We start from the raw sequence: 18208 nt of genomic DNA, 5'->3' as shown, positions 1-18208 counted from the left end.
TTGACTCCAAACCCTTCCATCAGAGTGTGAGCTGGATCTCTGCCTGGACCAAACCTCTGCCCCACGGCGCGCAGAGAGATCCCAGCGAGGGTTTTTGACGCCGCCCGGGAGGGTTGAGCGGACATATCGGTCCCCGCCGCTCCGTGCAGACGGCGGAACTGGCGGAGCCCGGAACCGAAGTGCACCGGCGGAACTGGCGGAGCCCGGAACCGAAGTGCACCGGCGGAGGTTGTCCGGCCGGACTGATCGTGCCGGTGCACACAGGGGGGAAGATGGCGGCGCGGTGGAACCACGTTTGGATCGGAGCAGAAACGGGAGTTCTCAAAGGTTCGTGTGTCTTGGGAGGGCAGGAGGAGATGGAGTGAGAATAGGAGGGTAGGAGGGAGGGGAGATAGGGGTGAGTGTTGATGGGGGGTGAGGAGGGCATCGGAGTGTTGAGGGAGGGGAGAGGGGTGAGTGTTGAGGGGGTGGAGAGGGAGGGGAGATAGGGGTGAGTGGAGAGGGAGGGGAGATAGGGGTGAGTGTTGAGGGGGTGGAGAGGGAGGGGAGATAGGGGTGAGTGTTGAGGGGGTGGAGAGGGAGGGGAGATGGGGTGAGGAGGATATCGGAGTGTTGAGGGAGGGGAGATAGGGTTGAGTATTGAGGGGGTGGAGAGGGAGGGAGATAGGGGTGAGTGTTGAGGGGGTGGAGAGGGGAATCGATTTGGTCGGGGAGAGGAAGGGGATCATTCACAAAGCAGGAAAGGGAGAAAGTGAGGGGAGGGGATCTGTCGGAGTTGGGGATGCGGATACTGGAAGTTTCTGGAGGGTGCTGAGTGAGGGGGAGGGGTGTGGAAGCTGGACGACGGGATGAATAGTCAGTGTCCGGTGTCAGGCAGGTTTAAAAAGCAGGACGTCAACGTCTATCCAGCCTCTTGTCAAATGCAGAAGGCCGTCGGCCGATTGCGGCAGTGAGGACTGCATTTCATGTTCATATTTAATGCTTGCATGATCTGTTCCTTTTCACACACTGAGTGTTTGATCGTCTTTGCCCTGTGGGGTTGTTCCTTAAACAGTTCAGTGTTTCTTTGTTTCACGGCTGCCCGCAAGGAGACGAATCACAAGGTTGCATTCTGTATACAGACTTTGAAAATACGTGTACTTAGAAATACACACAGGGGTGCAGTGGAAAACCTACCTCACCGCAGCACAGCTACATAGCGTCAGAGACACAACATTCTCAGGAAAAACAAATCACGAGTAAATTACGCAAAAAGTGAAGCAAACCAAGAAGTTTAGCGAACTGCAGTCTCGAGATTAGACTGGTGCCACGTGCTTGTGAGGGAACCAGGCGTGACCCTGATGGGGTGGGAGAGGGGTAAGCAGGTGCTGCACTTCGCCCAAGGGTGACCTTCAAGCTAGTGGAGGGAAGGAGCCCCTTACATCTCCACACCGCCGCCCAGACGATTGAGCTTTGGAAGCTGCACCCCAGCCCAGCAATGGTTAACAAGTAACTGTAATCCAAGGCGGGCTGGGGAACTGGGCCAAGACGTGGCAAGTGGAGTTTAAGGTAAATTTATTATTGAAGTACATAATACTTGCCACCATATACAAGCCTGAGATTCATTCATTCTCGTGTGGACGTACTCAGAATAACCGTAACTGGGGCGTTCAACCAGAGACAACACACTGTGCCAACACAACAATAAATAAATAAGCATTAACTATGCGAACATGAGATGGAGTCCTTGAAAGTGAGTCCCTAGCTTGAGCAAAAAGAGAGAGAGAGGGTGAAAATACTGAGGTAGTGTTCATGAGTTCCCTGTCCATTCAGAAATGGGATGGCAGAGGGGAAGAAGCTGTCGCTGAATCGTTGAGTGTGTGTCTTCAGGCTCCTGTACCTCCTCCCTGATGGCAGAGGGGAAGAAGCTGTTCCTGAATCGTTGAGTGTGTGTCTTCAGGCTCCTGTACCTCCTCCCTGATGGCAGAGGGGGAGAAGCTGTCGCTGAATCGTTGAGTATGTGTCTTCAGGCTCCTGTACCTCCTCCCTGATGGCAGAGGGGAAGAAGCTGTTCCTGAATTGTTGAGTGTGTGTCTTCAGGCTCCTGTACCCCCTCCCTGATGGCAGAGGGGGAGAAGCTGTTCCTGAATCATTGAGTGTGTGTCTTCAGGCTCCTGTACCTCCTCCCTGACGGCAGAGGGGAAGAAGCTGTTCCTGAATCGCTGAGTGTGTGTCTTCAGGCTCCTGTACCTCCTCCCTGACGGCAGAGGGGAAGAAGCTGTTCCTGAATCGCTGAGTGTGTGTCTTCAGGCTCCTGTACCTCCTCCCTGATGGCAGAGGGGAAGAAGCTGTTCCTGAATCGTTGAGTGTGTGTCTTCAGGCTCCTGTACCTCCTCCCTGACGGCAGAGGGGAAGAAGCTGTTCCTGAATCGCTGAGTGTGTGTCTTCAGGCTCCTGTACCTCCTCCCTGACGGCAGAGGGGAAGAAGCTGTTCCTGAATCGCTGAGTGTGTGTCTTCAGGCTCCTGTACCTCCTCCCTGATGGCAGAGGGGAAGAAGCTGTTCCTGAATCGTTGAGTGTGTGTCTTCAGGCTCCTGTACCTCCTCCCTGACGGCAGAGGGGAAGAAGCTGTTCCTGAATCGCTGAGTGTGTGTCTTCAGGCTCCTGTACCTCCTCCCTGACGGCAGAGGGGAAGAAGCTGTTCCTGAATCGCTGAGTGTGTGTCTTCAGGCTCCTGTACCTCCTCCCTGATGGCAGAGGGGAAGAAGCTGTTCCTGAATCGTTGAGTGTGTGTCTTCAGGCTCCTGTACCTCCTCCCTGACGGCAGAGGGGAAGAAGCTGTTCCTGAATCGCTGTGTGTGCCTTCAGGCTCCTGTACCTCCTCCCTGACGGCAGAGGGGAAGAAGCTGTTCCTGAATCGCTGAGTGTGTGTCTTCAAGCTCCTGTACCCCCTCCCTGATGGTAGCAATGAGAAGATGCTGATGGGGGTCCTTGATGATGGACACTGCCGTCTTGAGGGATCGCTCCTCGAAGATGTTCTGGATGTTGGGGAGCCCGGTGCCCAAGATGGAGCTGACTGAGTTTACAACTTCCTGTAGCTTTTTGCGATCCTGTGCCTCTCCTCCACCCCAACACCAGACGGTGATGCAGCCAGTTAGAATGCTTTCCGCGGTACATCTGTAGAAATTTATGAGTGTAGTAATAGAGGACCTAGATGAACTGGACACGGGCCAAGTTATGGCAGGTGGAGTTTAGCGCGGAGCCGTGCGAGGTATTGGGTTTTGTTCAGTGAAGACTTGCACAGGGAATGAGGCCACTGGGGAGTGCGGACTTTGGGATTCGGGTACGTGTTCGGCAACAGCTGCTGGAGAAGGAGGTGTCTGACTTCAGTATTCAAGGCATTGGGTACATGAATTGCGTGGTCTTGTTGCAGCTTGTGTGACCAGACTTGGGGTTCTGTGTACAGGAAGGATGCCAGTACATTGGGAAAGGTGCACAAAAGATGTCACTGGAGATAGAGAGACTCTTTCCTGCAGCGACAGAGGCCGAGGGGTGACCTTGGGTCAGGGGTTCCCAATCTTTCTTATGCCGTGGACCAATACCATTGAACAAGGGGTCCGTGGACCCGGGCACAGGTAAAGTGGATAGCGCACTCTTCCCCGGGGGAGGGGGATCGATCTGCATCAGGTTTAATATTACCAGCCTACGTGGTGAAGTTTGTTGCTCTGCGGCAGCATTACGTAATGTTAAATTTCAGTGAGAAGTTTGTAAAAAGGAGCAGTGAGGCTCGACTTCCATTCAGAAATTGGACGTCAGAGGGGAAGAAGCTGTTCCTGAATCATTGTTTAAAGTGAGCAGTGAAAGATTTAAAGGGACCCTGAGGGCAAGGTGGGGGGGGTATATGGGACGAGCTGACAGAGGAAGGGGTACGGGTGGGTATATTTACAGTGTTTGGACAAGTACATCGATAGTAAAGCTTTAGATCAGGATTCTTAACCTTTTTAATGCCATCGATCCATTTGGCAGTCCGGTGAAGCCCAGAAGCAAATAAAATACACAGGATTACAAAAGCAACCTGTTATCAAAATATTGTCCAAAAAACCCACATTTTTGATCTAGTAATATTGATTTGAATTGAATCTCGGTTTACTGTCATTTAGAAACCACAATTGCAATGCAGTTAAAAAATGAAACAACGTTCCTCCAGAATGATATCACAAAAGCACATGACAAAACAGACTACACCAGAAAATCCACATAACATTTGGCAATCCCCAATCCAGAGTCCAGAGAGGCTGCTGCGTATTAATATCGTGCTACCATATATATGTGCGTCTTCAGTCCCACACCAGTCACAGGTAGGGCTATTGCTACTGTGCTTTCATGTCTGTGCTCATCACCGAAGGAGATAATAAATTTCAGTTCAGGGTTAGTGAACTGAAATTCTTTTGTCCGTGCCCACAGACCGCTGGCTCAGAGGGATTTGGGTCAAACGCAGGTCAGCAGAAAGCCGTATTGCCAGAGGCCGGATTTCTGGCTTTGTGGGGGTAGGTGAGTGAGTCACCCTCACAGACCTGGCAGTGGAAGTGTCCTCGGCCCGTGTAAGGGGAGGCGCTGTTGACGTTTCTCTCGGGGAACAGCCTGACTTTTACTAATGCCCGCGTCTGCCCTCTCCCTAGGCGTCAACCTTCACAAGAAGCGGGCCGCCAACTACACGGACGTTTCTGTGCTGAGCCGTGACCAGGAGGTCTGCGCCATGTGCTGGGAGAGCCCCCTGGAGTCTGAGGTAACCGGAGACCTGAAACCCCCTCGAAGCTGGAGTCAGAGTGTGTGTGTGTGTGAGAGAGAGATCGGCATGCTCTGCATCTCAGTCAAACCATTGGAGGAACTCAGGCTCAGCCAGTGTTTAGAGCACAGGCACTCGGCCCACAACGCTGTGCTGACCGATCCAACCTACTTAACCCAGCATTTTCAAATCATCTGTCTCTTAATGTATCGAAAGCACCACCTCAGTAGGCATTCCACACACCCACTACTCTCTGTGTGACGAAACTGCCTCTGGCGACCCCCTGTACTTACCTCCAATCACAGTAAAATTATGCCCCCCTCGTATTATCCATTTCCACCCTGGGAAAAAATCTTTGGCTGTCTACTCGACCTTTCCCTCTTATCTGCTTGTCCTCTAGCAAGCTGCTTTTCCTTCCATTCACTCCAAAGATAAAAGATAAAAACCTATCATCACGAGAGATATCCTCTAATCAGCATCCTGGTGAATCTCCTCTGCACCCTCTCTAATCCAGGGAGCATCCTGGTGAATCTCCTCTGCACCCTCTCTAATCCAGACAGCATCCTGGTAAATCTCCTCTGCACCCTCTCTAATCCAGACAGCATCCTGGTAAATCTCCTCTGCACCCTCTCTAATCCAGGCAGCATCCTGGTGAATCTCCTCTGCACCCTCTCCAATACAGTGAGCATCCTGGTGAATCTCCTCTGCACCCTCTCTAATCCAGGCAGCATCCTGGTGAATCTCCTCTGCACCCTCTCTAATCCAGGCAGCATCCTGGTGAATCTCCTCTGCACCCTCTCTAATCCAGGCAGCATCCTGGTAAATCTCCTCTGCACCCTCTCTAATCCAGACAGCATCCTGGTGAATCTCCTCTGCACCCTCTCTAATCCAGGCAGCATCCTGGTGAATCTCCTCTGCACCCTCTCTAATCCAGGAAGCACCCTGGTGAATCTCCTCTGCACCCTCTCTAATCCAGGGAGCATCCTGGTGAATCTCCTCTGCACCCTCTCTAATCCAGACAGCATCCTGGTAAATCTCCTCTGCACCCTCTCTAATCCAGACAGCATCCTGGTAAATCTCCTCTGCACCCTCTCTAATCCAGGCAGCATCCTGGTAAATCTCCTCTGCACCCTCTCCAATACAGTGAGCATCCTGGTGAATCTCCTCTGCACCCTCTCTAATCCAGACAGCATCCTGGTAAATCTCCTCTGCACCCTCTCTAATCCAGACAGCATCCTGGTAAATCTCCTCTGCACCCTCTCTAATCCAGGCAGCATCCTGGTGAATCTCCTCTGCACCCTCTCCAATACAGTGAGCATCCTGGTGAATCTCCTCTGCACCCTCTCTAATCCAGGCAGCATCCTGGTGAATCTCCTCTGCACCCTCTCTAATCCAGGCAGCATCCTGGTGAATCTCCTCTGCACCCTCTCTAATCCAGGCAGCATCCTGGTAAATCTCCTCTGCACCCTCTCTAATCCAGACAGCATCCTGGTGAATCTTCTCTGCACCCTCTCTAATCCAGGCAGCATCCTGGTGAATCTCCTCTGCACCCTCTCTAATCCAGGCAGCATCCTGGTGAATCTCCTCTGCACCCTCTGTAATCCAGGCAGCATCCTGGTGAATCTCCTCTGCACCCTCTCTAATCCAGACAGCATCCTGGTGAATCTCCTCTGCACCCTCTCTAATCCAGGCAGCATCCTGGTGAATCTCCTCTGCACCCTCTCTAATCCAGGCAGCATCCTGGTGAATCTCCTCTGCACCCTCTCTAATCCAGGCAGCATCCTGGTGAATCTCCTCTGCACCCTCTCTAATCCAGGCAGCATCCTGGTGAATCTCCTCTGCACCCTCTCTAATCCAGGCAGCATCCTGGTGAATCTCCTCTGCACCCTCTCTAATCCAGACAGCATCCTGGTGAATCTCCTCTGTACCCTCTCTAATCCAGACAGTATCCTGGTGAATCTCCTCTGCACCCTCTCTAATCCAGGCAGCATCCTGGTGAATCTCCTCTGCACCCTCTCTAATCCAGACAGCATCCTGGTGAATCTCCTCTGCACCCTCTCTAATCCAGGCAGCATCCTGGTGAATCTCCTCTGCACCCTCTCTAATCTAGACAGCATCCTGGTGAATCTCCTCTGCACCCTCTCTAATCCAGGCAGCATCCTGGTGAATCTCCTCTGAACCCTCTCTAATCCAGGCAGCATCCTGGTGAATCTCCAGTGCACCCTCTCTAATCCAGGCAGCATCCTGGTGAATCTCCTCTGCACCCTCTCCAATCCAGACAGCATCCTGGTGAATCTCCTCTGCACCCTCTCTAATCCAGGTAGCATCCTGGTGAATCTCCTCTGCACCCTCTCTAATCCAGGCAGCATCCTGGTGAATCTCCTGTGCACCCTCTCTAATCCAGGCAGCATCCTGGTGAATCTCCAGTGCACCCTCTCTAATCCAGGCAGCATCCTGGTGAATCTCCACTGGACCCTCTCCAATCCAGACAGCATCCTGGTGAATCTCTGCACCCTCTCTAATCCAGGCAGCATCCTGGTGAATTTCCTCTGCACCCTCTCTAATCCAGGCAGCATCCGGGTGAATCTCCTCTGCACCCTCTCTAATCCAGGCAGCATCCTGGTGAATCTCCTCTGCACCCTCTCTAATCCAGACAGCATCCTGGTGAATCTCCTCTGCACCCTCTCTAATCCAGGCAGCATCCTGGTGAATCTCCTCTGCACCCTCTCTAATCCAGGCAGCATCCTGGTGAATCTCCTCCACCCTCTCTAATCCAGGCAGCATCCTGGTGAATCTCCTCCACCCTCTCTAATCCAGGCAGCATCCTGGTGAATCTCCTCTGCACCCTCTCTAATCCAGACAGAATCCTGGTGAATCTCCTCTGCACCCTCTCTAATCCAGGCAGCATCCTGGTGAATCTCCTCTGCACCCTCTCTAATCCAGACAGCATCCTGGTAAATCTCCTCTGCACCCTCTCTAATCCAGACAGCATCCTGGTGAATCTCCTCTGCACCCTGTAATGAGGTGATCAGAACTGAACACAATGCTGGGGCAATTGCATCAATATGGGTGATGCCATTAATAACTGGATAAACTGATTAGAAAGGCTGGCCCTGTTTTCACAGTCAAACTGGACACACTGGCGTCTGCGATAGAAAATCCTGATAATTCTGGACAATGTTTCTCACCCTCTGCATGGCTCCTTGGCTGAACAGAGGAGCATCTTCAGTAACAGACTAAGGCAACCGCGCTGCTCCGAAGCGTGAAGTTCCCTCGGCCATTAGGCTCTGTAATGAGTTAACCTGCAGCCGGGGACGTGATGACCGCCTCCTGTCGGACTGTTTGTGGGAACTTAAATTTTGTTCTTTCTTACTCCTCTTGTGCTATTTGTGTATCTGTGATCTACTGTGACACTGCGATTTCCTTTGGCGTCAGTGAAGTGTCTGTCTGTCTATTGGTTTTATCGAGCTGCAACAGATCGACTTCTTCATTTGATGCTCTGACGAGCACGTTCTACACGAGATCCCCCTGTCAGGTGCCGTGGCCGCCTGGTTTCCTGAGGTCAGTTCTGCCCTCTCCCGCGCACTGCACGTTCAGTGAGGTGTGCGACGGGGAGTCACACTGCTCTCGGCGCGCCCGCGGCTGTCGGACTCTGGAATGGCGGAGGGGCCGCGCGGAGCTCCGTCCGGAAAGGGGCAGGGATTGAGCCTGATCCACTGACCCCTGCTGTGCCGTGCTGTCCCTGGGGTCGAAACAGGCACCGAGTCTTCCCCCCCGTCAGACATGTCACGAGAACAGGAGGCTCTGTAGACACTGGCAACCCAGAGCAAGGCGCACAAAATGCCAGGAGAGATCAGCAGGTCAGGCAGCATCTGCGGAGGTGAATAAGGATTCGCTGTTTCGGGCTCAGCCGAGGGAGGGGAGGGGGAGGACTCCGTGGCCACCCAGCAGCGTGGCAGGCCGTAGGTTGACGTCGGTGGAGGGTGGCAGGCACCGTGCTGGGGTGACCGCTGTGTCCGTAACCGCAGAGAGTTTTAGACACGGCTCAGCACGTCACGAAAACCTGCCCCGCTCATCTGCTGCCTCACCTGGGGCATTCCCTCTTTCCCCCCTCCCGTCGGGCAGGAGACACAGAAGCCTGAGAGCTCATCCCACCAGGCTCAGGGACAAAACCTGCCCCACTCATCTGCTGCCACCTGGGGCATTCCCTCTTTCCCCCCTCCCGTCGGGCAGGAGACACAGAAGCCTGAGAGCTCATCGGAGACAACATCTACCCCGCTGATATCAGACTCTTGAACGGTTCCCCGGTACGAGGTCGGATGCCTGGCTTCACAATCTCCCCTTTCTTCTCTGTGACACTTTATTCTGTTGTTGCTTTACCCCGTTCTGGGGTCTGTGTGCAGGGGGAGCTCTTCACTGGACGGTCAGTGTCTGCAGAGGGGAACAAGGCATCGGCATTTCAGACTGAGCTCTCTACGTGTGACCACGGTGATCGTCGGCATGGAAACAGGCCTTTCAGCCCATCGAGCCCCTGCCAGCCTGTTTAATTCTCCCCACGGTCACTCGGGTGTTTGTCATCTGCACAAGGGCAGGGAGACTCCGACGGTGACTCGCTCACAGCGAGAGATCTCGGCCTTTAGACCGAGGGCAGAGTTCGGGCATTGACTCTGTTCCACCACACCATCGAGGCTGATTTATTGTCCCTGTCGACCCCGTTCTCCAGCCTTCTCCCTGTAACTTTCCAATTCGGAGATGAGCAGCGTTCACAAGAAAACATAAACAAATACACAGTTTTTACAAAATCACTTTGAGAACAAAGCTGTTGTTGAATGTTGCCCCCCCTCCCCGCTGCGTCCCGCCCCTTCACCACTCTGCCACAATCCTGCCCCACAAGCTCTGGCCTTTGGCAGCCTGGAATCCATCCTTAAAAGGTTGAATGTGTGTGTTTCACCCCCGGTGGTAGTAATGAGAAGATGACGGTGGGGGCTCTCAAATCCTGAAACGCTGCCTGGTGACGCGGTCCTCGGTGGGGATGGATCTGACTGAGTGAAGCTTGACTTCCCACAGTGGAGCCCCCGCCCCAGTCAGAATATTCTCCACCGCACACCTGTGACATACCGAATCGGACTGTGTTAGCCAGTGCCTCCAGACACCTTTCACTCCTCCTCCTCCTGCCCTCCGTCCCACAGGTGCTGCTGGGCTGTCTGAACGGCACGGTGAAAGTCTTCAGCACGGAGAAGGAGAAGTTCACGGAATTCCGGGATTGCTCCGGAGGGGAAGGGCCTTTCCGAGGCCTGGCGACGTATGACAAGTGAGCACGCTGGAGGAATAGGGTGGGGTGGGGGGGAGGGGGTGAGGTAGGAGATGTGAATGTGGGAGCAGCGATTGGCAGAGGTATACATACGGTGACAGGACACTCCGATAATCCGACATCCAGATGGTCTGGCCTCTGGCTCTTCATTATCAACAGATGATTATGAGACAGTGAAGCTACTTGGAATACTGAGCTCAGTTCTGGTCACGGAGAGGTGCGGAGGAGATTCACTGGGATGCTGTCTGGATTAGAGAGGGTGCGGAGGAGATTCACCAGGATGCTGCCTGGATTAGAGAGGGTGCAGAGGAGATTTACCAGGATGCTGTCTGGATTAGAGAGGATGCGGAGGAGATTCACCAGGATGCTGTCTGGATTAGAGAGGGTGCAGAGGAGATTTACCAGGATGCTGCCTGGATTAGAGCGGGTGCAGAGGAGATTCACCAGGATGCTGCCCGGATTAGAGAGGGTGCGGAGGAGATTTACCAGGATGCTGTCTGGATTAGAGAGGGTGCGGAGGAGATTTACCAGGATGCTGCCTGGATTAGAGAGGGTGCGGAGGAGATTTACCAGGATGCTGCCTGGATTAGAGAGGGTTCAGAGGAGGTTTACCAGGATGCTGCCTGGATTAGAGAGGGTGTGGAGGAGATTTACCAGGATGCTGCCTGGATTAGAGAGGGTGCGGAGGAGATTCACTGGGATGCTGCCTGGATTAGAGAGGGTGCGGAGGAGATTCACTGGGATGCTGCCTGGATTAGAGAGGGTGCGGAGGAGATTCACTGGGATGCTGCCTGGATTAGAGAGGGTGCGGAGGAGATTCACCAGGATGCTGCCTGGATTAGAGAGGGTGCAGAGGAGATTCACCAGGATGCTGTCTGGATTAGAGAGGGTGCGGAGGAGATTCACTGGGATGCTGCCTGGATTAGAGAGGGTGCGGAGGAGATTTACCAGGATGCTGCCTGGATTAGAGAGGGTGCGGAGGAGATTCACCAGGATGCTGCCTGGATTAGAGAGGGTGCGGAGGAGATTCACTGGGATGCTGCCTGGATTAGAGAGGGTGCGGAGGAGATTCACCAGGATGCTGTCTGGATTAGAGAGGGTGCGGAGGAGATTCACCAGGACTCTGCCTGGATTAGAGAGGGTGCAGAGGAGATTCACCAGGATGCTGCCTGGATTAGAGAGGGTGCAGAGGAGATTTACCAGGATGCTGCCTGGATTAGAGAGGGTGCAGAGGAGATTCACCAGGACGCTGCCTGGATTAGAGAGGGTGCAGAGGAGATTCACCAGGATGCTGCCTGGATTAGAGAGGGTGCGGAGGAGATTTACCAGGATGCTGTCTGGATTAGAGAGGGTGCGGAGGAGATTTACCAGGATGCTGCCTGGATTAGAGAGGGTGCGGAGGAGATTTACCAGGATGCTGCCTGGATTAGAGAGGGTGCGGAGGAGATTCACCAGGATGCTGTCTGGATTAGAGAGGGTGCAGAGGAGATTCACCAGGATGCTGCCTGGATTAGAGAGGGTGCGGAGGAGATTTACCAGGATGCTGTCTGGATTAGAGAGGATGCGGAGGAGATTTACCTGGATGCTGCCTGGATTAGAGAGGGTGCGGAGGAGATTTACCAGGATGCTGCCTGGATTAGAGAGGGTTCAGAGGAGATTTACCAGGATGCTGCCTGGATTAGAGAGGGTGCGGAGGAGATTTACCAGGATGCTGCCTGGATTAGAGAGGGTGCGGAGGAGATTCACTGGGATGCTGCCTGGATTAGAGAGGGTGCGGAGGAAATTCACTGGGATGCTGCCTGGATTAGAGAGGGTGCGGAGTAGATTCACCAGGATGCTGCCTGGATTAGAGAGGGTGCGGAGGAGATTCACTGGGGTGCTGCCTGGATTAGAGAGGGTGCGGAGGAGATTTACCAGGATGCTGCCTGGATTAGAGAGGGTGCGGAGGAGATTCACCAGGATGCTGCCTGGATTAGAGAGGGTGCGGAGGAGATTCACCGGGATGCTGCCTGGATTAGAGAGGGTGCGGAGGAGATTCACCAGGATGCTGCCTGGATTAGAGAGGGTGCAGAGGAGATTCACCAGGATGCTGCCTGGATTAGAGAGGGTGCAGAGGAGATTTGCCAGGACGCTGCCTGGAGAGCTTCTCTCTTTAAAGGGTGGGAGGTGAATTGACAGAAACGTACAAGATGATATGAGGCACAGATCGAGTGGACAGCCAGAGACTTTCCCCTGGGCAGAAATGGCTAATACAAGGGGCCATAATTTTAAGGGGATTAGAGGAAAGTATATGGGGGGTGTCAGAGATAAGTTTGTTACATGAAGAGTGGTGGGTGTGTGGAACGTCCTGCAGGAGGTGGTGTAGAGACAGATACATTAGGGACATTCAAGGTGATCTGGGGTAAGTGGTGGGTGTGTGGAGCGTCCTGCAGGAGGTGGTGTAGAGACAGATACATTAGGGACATTTAAGGTGATCAGGGGTAAGTGGTGGGTGTGTGGAACGTCCTGCCAGGGGTGGTGTAGAGACAGATACATTGGGGACATTTAAGGTGATCGGGGGTAAGTGGTGGGTGTGTGGAACGTCCTGCCAGGGGTGGTGTAGAGACAGATACATTAGGGACATTTAAGGTGATCGGGGGTAAGTGGTGGGTGTGTGGAACGTCCTGCCAGGGGTGGTGTAGAGACAGATACATTAGGGACATTTAAGGTGATCGGGGGTAAGTGGTGGGTGTGGAACATCCTGCCAGGGGTGGTGTAGAGACAGATACATTAGGGACATTTAAGGTGATCTGGGGTAAGTGGTGGGTGTGTGGAATGTCCTGCCAGGGGTGGTGTAGAGACAGATACATTAGGGACATTTAAGGTGATCGGGGGTAAGTGGTGGGTGTGTGGAACGTCCTGCCAGGGGTGCTGTGGAGACAGATACATTAGGGACATTTAAGGTGATCGGGGGTAAGTGGTGGGTGTGTGGAGCGTCCTGCCAGGGGTGCTGTGGAGACAGATACATTAGGGACATTTAAGGTGAACGGGGGTAAGTGGTGGGTGTGTGGAACGTCCTGCCAGGGGTGGTGTAGAGACAGATACATTAGGGACATTTAAGGTGATGGGGGGTAAGTGGTGGGTGTGTGGAGCGTCCTGCCAGGGGTGCTGTGGAGACAGATACATTAGGGACATTTAAGGTGAACGGGGGTAAGTGGTGGGTATGTGGAACGTCCTGCCAGGGGTGGTGTAGAGACAGATACATTAGGGACATTTAGGAGACTCTGAGATGGGTGCATGGGTGATAGAAAAATGGAGGGTTTGTGAGAGGGAGAGGTTATATTGATTTTAGAGAAGGTTAAAAGGTTGTGGGCTGAAGAGCCTGTACTGTTCCATGTTCTGTTACAGAGAAAAGCTTCCCCCATGCCATCCAGGCACGTCAGTCCACTCGTCAGATACAGTATATCCTCAGTGTCCACTGATGTGTGTTCGTGCTCCTCTGCACACCACTGTTGTACCGTGTGGGTATCTGAGTCACTGTCAGCGTGAACCAGTCTGGCCATTCTCCTCTGACCTCTCTCATTAACGAGGTGTTTCCACCCACAGAACTGCCCCTCACTGGATGGTTTTTGTTTTTCACACCATTCTCTGTAAACTCTAGAGACTGTTGTGTGTGAAAATCCCAGGAGATCAGCAGTTTCTGAGATACTCAAACCACCCCATCTGGCACCAACAATCATTCCAGGGTCAAAGTCACTCAGATCACGTTCTGATGTTCGGTCTGAACAGCTGAACATCCTGACCGTGTCTGCATGCTCTGAGTTGCTGCCGCGTGATTGGCTGATGAGATATTTGGATTAACGAGCGGGTGTAGAGATGTACCTGATAAAGTGGTAGTTTAGGCAGTCATGAGCTTTCCACGGCCTTGATCGCTCTTAGCAGATTTTTCTATAGAATTGCTTTGCCATCGCCTTCTTCTGGGCCGTGTCTTTACAAGACGGGTGTCCCCAGCCATTATCATTATGCTTCAGAGATTGTTTGTCTGGTGTCAGTGGTCGCATAACCAGGACTTGTGATCTGCACCGGCTGCTCGTACGACTGTCCACCACCTGCTCCCACGGGTTCACCTCACCCCGATCGGGGGCTAAGCAGGAGCTACACCTTGCCCCAGGTTGGCCTGCAGGCCAGCGGAGGGAAGGAGCCCCTCACACCTCCTCTGGTAGAGACGTGTCCAAACCCCGCCACCCATTGGAGCATAGATCAGTAAAAGACAAGAACAGGCCCTACAATGTTGTGCTGAACTAACAGAAAAGGTAATTAACTGGTCCACTGCATTAATTCCATCTTCCTAATGTCTAGGTACGTAATGTCCCTATCCATGTGTCTGTCAAAGAACCCCTTAAATACCCCTGTTGTATCTGCCTCCACTACCACCCCCGGCAACATGTTCAAGGCCCTACCACTCTGGTAAAAAAGAACAAAGCAGCTTGCTCCCTCTCACTGTAATCGCACCGGACACGATCCGATGTGAAGAAGAGGAAGAATTCCGTTTTTTATACAGCGCTGTGAAAGTCTCAGGCACGTTTACACAGCCAGGCTGCCCGAGACGTTTGTCAACGTGGGGCGGAGAGCGAGTTTGTAAATCCGGCGGGAGCAAAGGGTGTCGGGGATGGTGAGGGTGGGGCGCCGCGGGACAGGGGGCCGAGTAGGAGCGTTGGGCGGGTGTAGACACACCCAGCATCTTCCGCGTTCCTGACCCCAGAGAGCTATGAGTGTCTTCAAGGCCGAGACGAGGGGGTTTGTGGATGCTGGAGGATGGGAAGGTCACGATGTCGGTGAAGGGCAGGGCAGTTGCAAGTGAAGTCTGAGACGATCGGCGGGAGGAGCACACCGAGGCCAGTCTGCTTCGCCATTCCATCGCAGCAGAGTACGAGGGGAGGGAGGGAGGGAGGGAGGGTGCTTTTGCGCTGGGTTGGCTGTTACAGGAGGCCAGTGTGGCCTCTTGTCTCCCCAGGCCTGCCTTTCTCAACGTGACCGTCTGCCATGTCTGTAATAGTCACCTTTGTCCTCTCTCCAGCTCCCTGATCACCTGCGTGGAGTCGGGGCTCCTGAAAGTTTGGCAAGAAGGGTCGACCGATCATGTAAGGATGGTTCTGTCTGCCCGGGGGGTGGTGGGAGATGTTACTGAAGGGAGCTGCTGCCCCTCATCACCAGGGACCCCCAGTTTCGATCCTGACCCTGGCGCTGTCTGTGTGGAGTTGGCACGTTCCCCCAGTGGCCACATGGATCCCCCCCCCCCGGGCACTTCGGGTTCATACCACGCTCTAACGACGTGCGGGGTTCAGTGGGTTAATTGCCCTCAGTGCATGACGGAGGGTAAAAAGTCTGGGAGGGAGAGTGGATTACAGAGGCGATTGGTGAGGGGGATAGGATAGAACAGCGACGACAGGACTGAATGGCCTTCCCTGTTGTTGTGGGAACCTGGGAGCGGGAGATTTCAGGTGTCCTGACGAGAGAGGTGTTTGAAAGGCCGTTTCCCGGAGACTGGGGTTAATCGGGTGGGCGGGGTCAGTCGGGGGCGTTCAGGAATCCAGAGCGGGTCTGTGGAGGGGGTCCGCGAGCCGAGGACGAGGAACTGGGTGGGGTTGGTAGACGGGAGCGGGGGAGCTCACGTGCGGTGCTTTCACGCTGCAGACCGAGCTGCAGGTGGGTGCCGATGTCTGTCGGATGCGGCAGAACCCGGAGAGGAGGGAGCGCGTGGCCACCGGAGGCAAGGAGAACGAGCTGAGAGTCTGGGACCTGCAGAGGCCGCAGGAGACTGTGTTCACGGCAAAGAATGTAAGCCCGCGGGATCGTAACACCCTGTCCCCGGTCGCCCCCTCACCCCTCTCCCGTCTGCCCAACTGACCCCCCCCCCGTCCCCTCTCCCATCTGCCCACCTGACCCCCCCTCACCCCTTTCCCATCTGCCCAACTGACCCCCCCCATCCCCTCCCCCATCTGCCCACCTGACCCCCCTCACCCCTCTCCTGTTTGCCCACCTGACCCCCATCCCCTCTCCCGTCTGCCCACCTGACCCCCCTCACCCTCCCCCATCTGCCCACCTGACGCCCCTCACCCCTCTCCCATCTGCCCACCTGACCCCCCCTCACCCCTCCCCCGTCTGCCCACCTGACCCCCCTCACCCCTCCCCCATCTGCCCACCTGACCCCCGTCCCCTCTCCCATCTGCCCGTCCCCTCTCCCGTCTGCCCAACTGACCCCCCCTCACCCCTCTCCCGTCTGCCCACCTGACCACCCGTCTGCCCCGTCCCCTGTCCCCTCTCCTGTCTGCCCACCTGACCCCACCGTCCCCTCTCCCGTCTGCCCCCTGTCGCCTCTCCCGTCTGCCCCCTGCCACCTCTCCTGTCTGCCCCTGTCCCCTCTCCCATCTGCACACCTACCCCGTCTGCCCCCGTCCCCTCTGTCATCTGCCCACCGTCCCCTCTCACATCTGCCCACCGTCCCCTCTCACATCTGCCCACCTGACCCCCGTCCCCTCTCCCATCTGCCCAACTGACCCCCCCGTCCTCTCTCCCATCTGCCCTCGTCCCCTGTCCCCTGTCCCCTCTCCCGTCTGCCCACCTGACCCCACCGTCCCCTCTCCCGTCTGCCCACCTGACCCCCGTCCCCTTTCCCGTCTGCCCACCTGACCCCCGTCCCCTCTCCTGTCTGCCCCCTGTCCCCTCTCCCGTATGCCCCCTGTCCCCTCTCCCGTCTGCCCCCTGTCCCCTCTCCAGTCTGCCCCCTGTCCCCTCTCCTGTCTGCCCACCCATCCCTTTCATATATGTTCAGTCCGCCCACCCCTCTCCAATCCTCTCGTCCCCTTCCCCCAGGTCGGTCTGTTTGACGCAGTCTCCTGCTCTATTGAAGGTACGTAACGACTGGTTGGATCTCCGTGTTCCGGTTTGGGTGAGGGACGTACACTTCATCCCGGCTTCCGACAAGCTCGTCACCTGTACAGGCCACAGCCAGGTAAGTCCTGCCCCTGACCTGCAGAGAGTGTTCTCAAACGGCCTCATCGTTCACCTCGCAGACTCAAATCAAACCTGACTGACCAGACTGCGTGTGCAAACGACATTCCCTCCTGGAAGTGCTCAGCCCTGAACTCGGTGATTGACGGACCCGTCCCCGCCGGTACTGTACCCTGGTGTCACACAGCGCCCAACCAGTCCACACCGGTACCGTACCCCGGTGTCACACAGCGACAGACCCGTCCCCGCTGGTACCGTACCCCGGTGTGACACAGCGACGGACCCGTCCCCACCGGTACCGTACCCCGGTGTCACACAGCGACAGACCCGTCCCCACCGGTACCGTACCCCGGTGTCACACAGCGACGGACCCGTCCCCGCCGGTACCGTACCCCGGTGTCACACAGCGACGGACCCGTCCCCGCCGGTACCGTACCCCGGTGTCACACAGCGACGGACCCGTCCCCGCCGGTACCGTACCCCGGTGTCACACAGCGACAGATTCGTCCCCGCCGGTACCGTACCCCGGTGTCACACAGCGACGGACCCGTCCCCGCCGGTACCGTACCCCGGTGTCACACAGCGACGGACCCGTCCCCGCCGGTACCGTACCCCGGTGTCACACAGCGACGGACCCGTCCCCGCCGGTACCGTACCCCGGTGTCACACAGCGACGGACCCGTCCCCACCGGTACCGTACCCCGGTGTCACACAGCGACGGACCCGTCCCCGCCGGTACCGTACCCCGGTGTCACACAGCGACGGACCCGTCCCCCCCGGTACCGTACCCCGGTGTCACACAGCGACGGACCCGTCCCCTCCGGTACCGTACCCCGGTGTCACACAGCGACGGACCCGTCCCCTCCGGTACCGTACCCCGGTGTCACACAGCGACGGACCCGTCCCCACCGGTACCGTACCCCGGTGTTATACAGTGACAGACCCGTCCCCACCGGTACCGTACCCCGGTGTCACACAGCGACGGACCCGTCCCCACCGGTACCGTACCCCGGTGTTATACAGTGACAGACCCGTCCCCACCGGTACCGTACCCCGGTGTCACACAGCGACGGACCCGTCCCCCCCGGTACCGTACCCCGGTGTTATACAGTGACAGACCCGTCCCCACCGGTACCGTACCC

At 55.6% G+C, this 18208-nt stretch overlaps 1 protein-coding gene across 2 annotated transcripts in view; it reads left to right on the top strand.

Moving 5' to 3' along the window:
* The first annotated feature begins 247 nt into the window (after positions 1 to 247).
* LOC140717579 (WD repeat-containing protein 74-like) overlaps positions 248 to 18208 on the top strand; it is a 57833-nt gene continuing 39872 nt past the window's right edge. For both annotated transcript variants that reach the window (XM_073031151.1, XM_073031150.1), the window contains exons 1-6: positions 248 to 327; positions 4659 to 4765; positions 9955 to 10076; positions 15133 to 15196; positions 15750 to 15893; positions 16966 to 17067. In XM_073031151.1, coding sequence (XP_072887252.1) covers positions 273 to 327; positions 4659 to 4765; positions 9955 to 10076; positions 15133 to 15196; positions 15750 to 15893; positions 16966 to 17067 — 594 coding nt within the window. In that variant the 5' untranslated portion in view covers positions 248 to 272. The remainder of the gene's footprint in view (positions 328 to 4658; positions 4766 to 9954; positions 10077 to 15132; positions 15197 to 15749; positions 15894 to 16965; positions 17068 to 18208) is intronic.

Source organism: Hemitrygon akajei, chromosome 28, assembly GCF_048418815.1.
Source record: "Hemitrygon akajei chromosome 28, sHemAka1.3, whole genome shotgun sequence".
Taxonomy (NCBI): domain Eukaryota; kingdom Metazoa; phylum Chordata; class Chondrichthyes; order Myliobatiformes; family Dasyatidae; genus Hemitrygon; species Hemitrygon akajei.
Note: the sequence above shows the minus strand (reverse complement) of the source record. Positions and strands in the feature narration are given on the sequence as shown.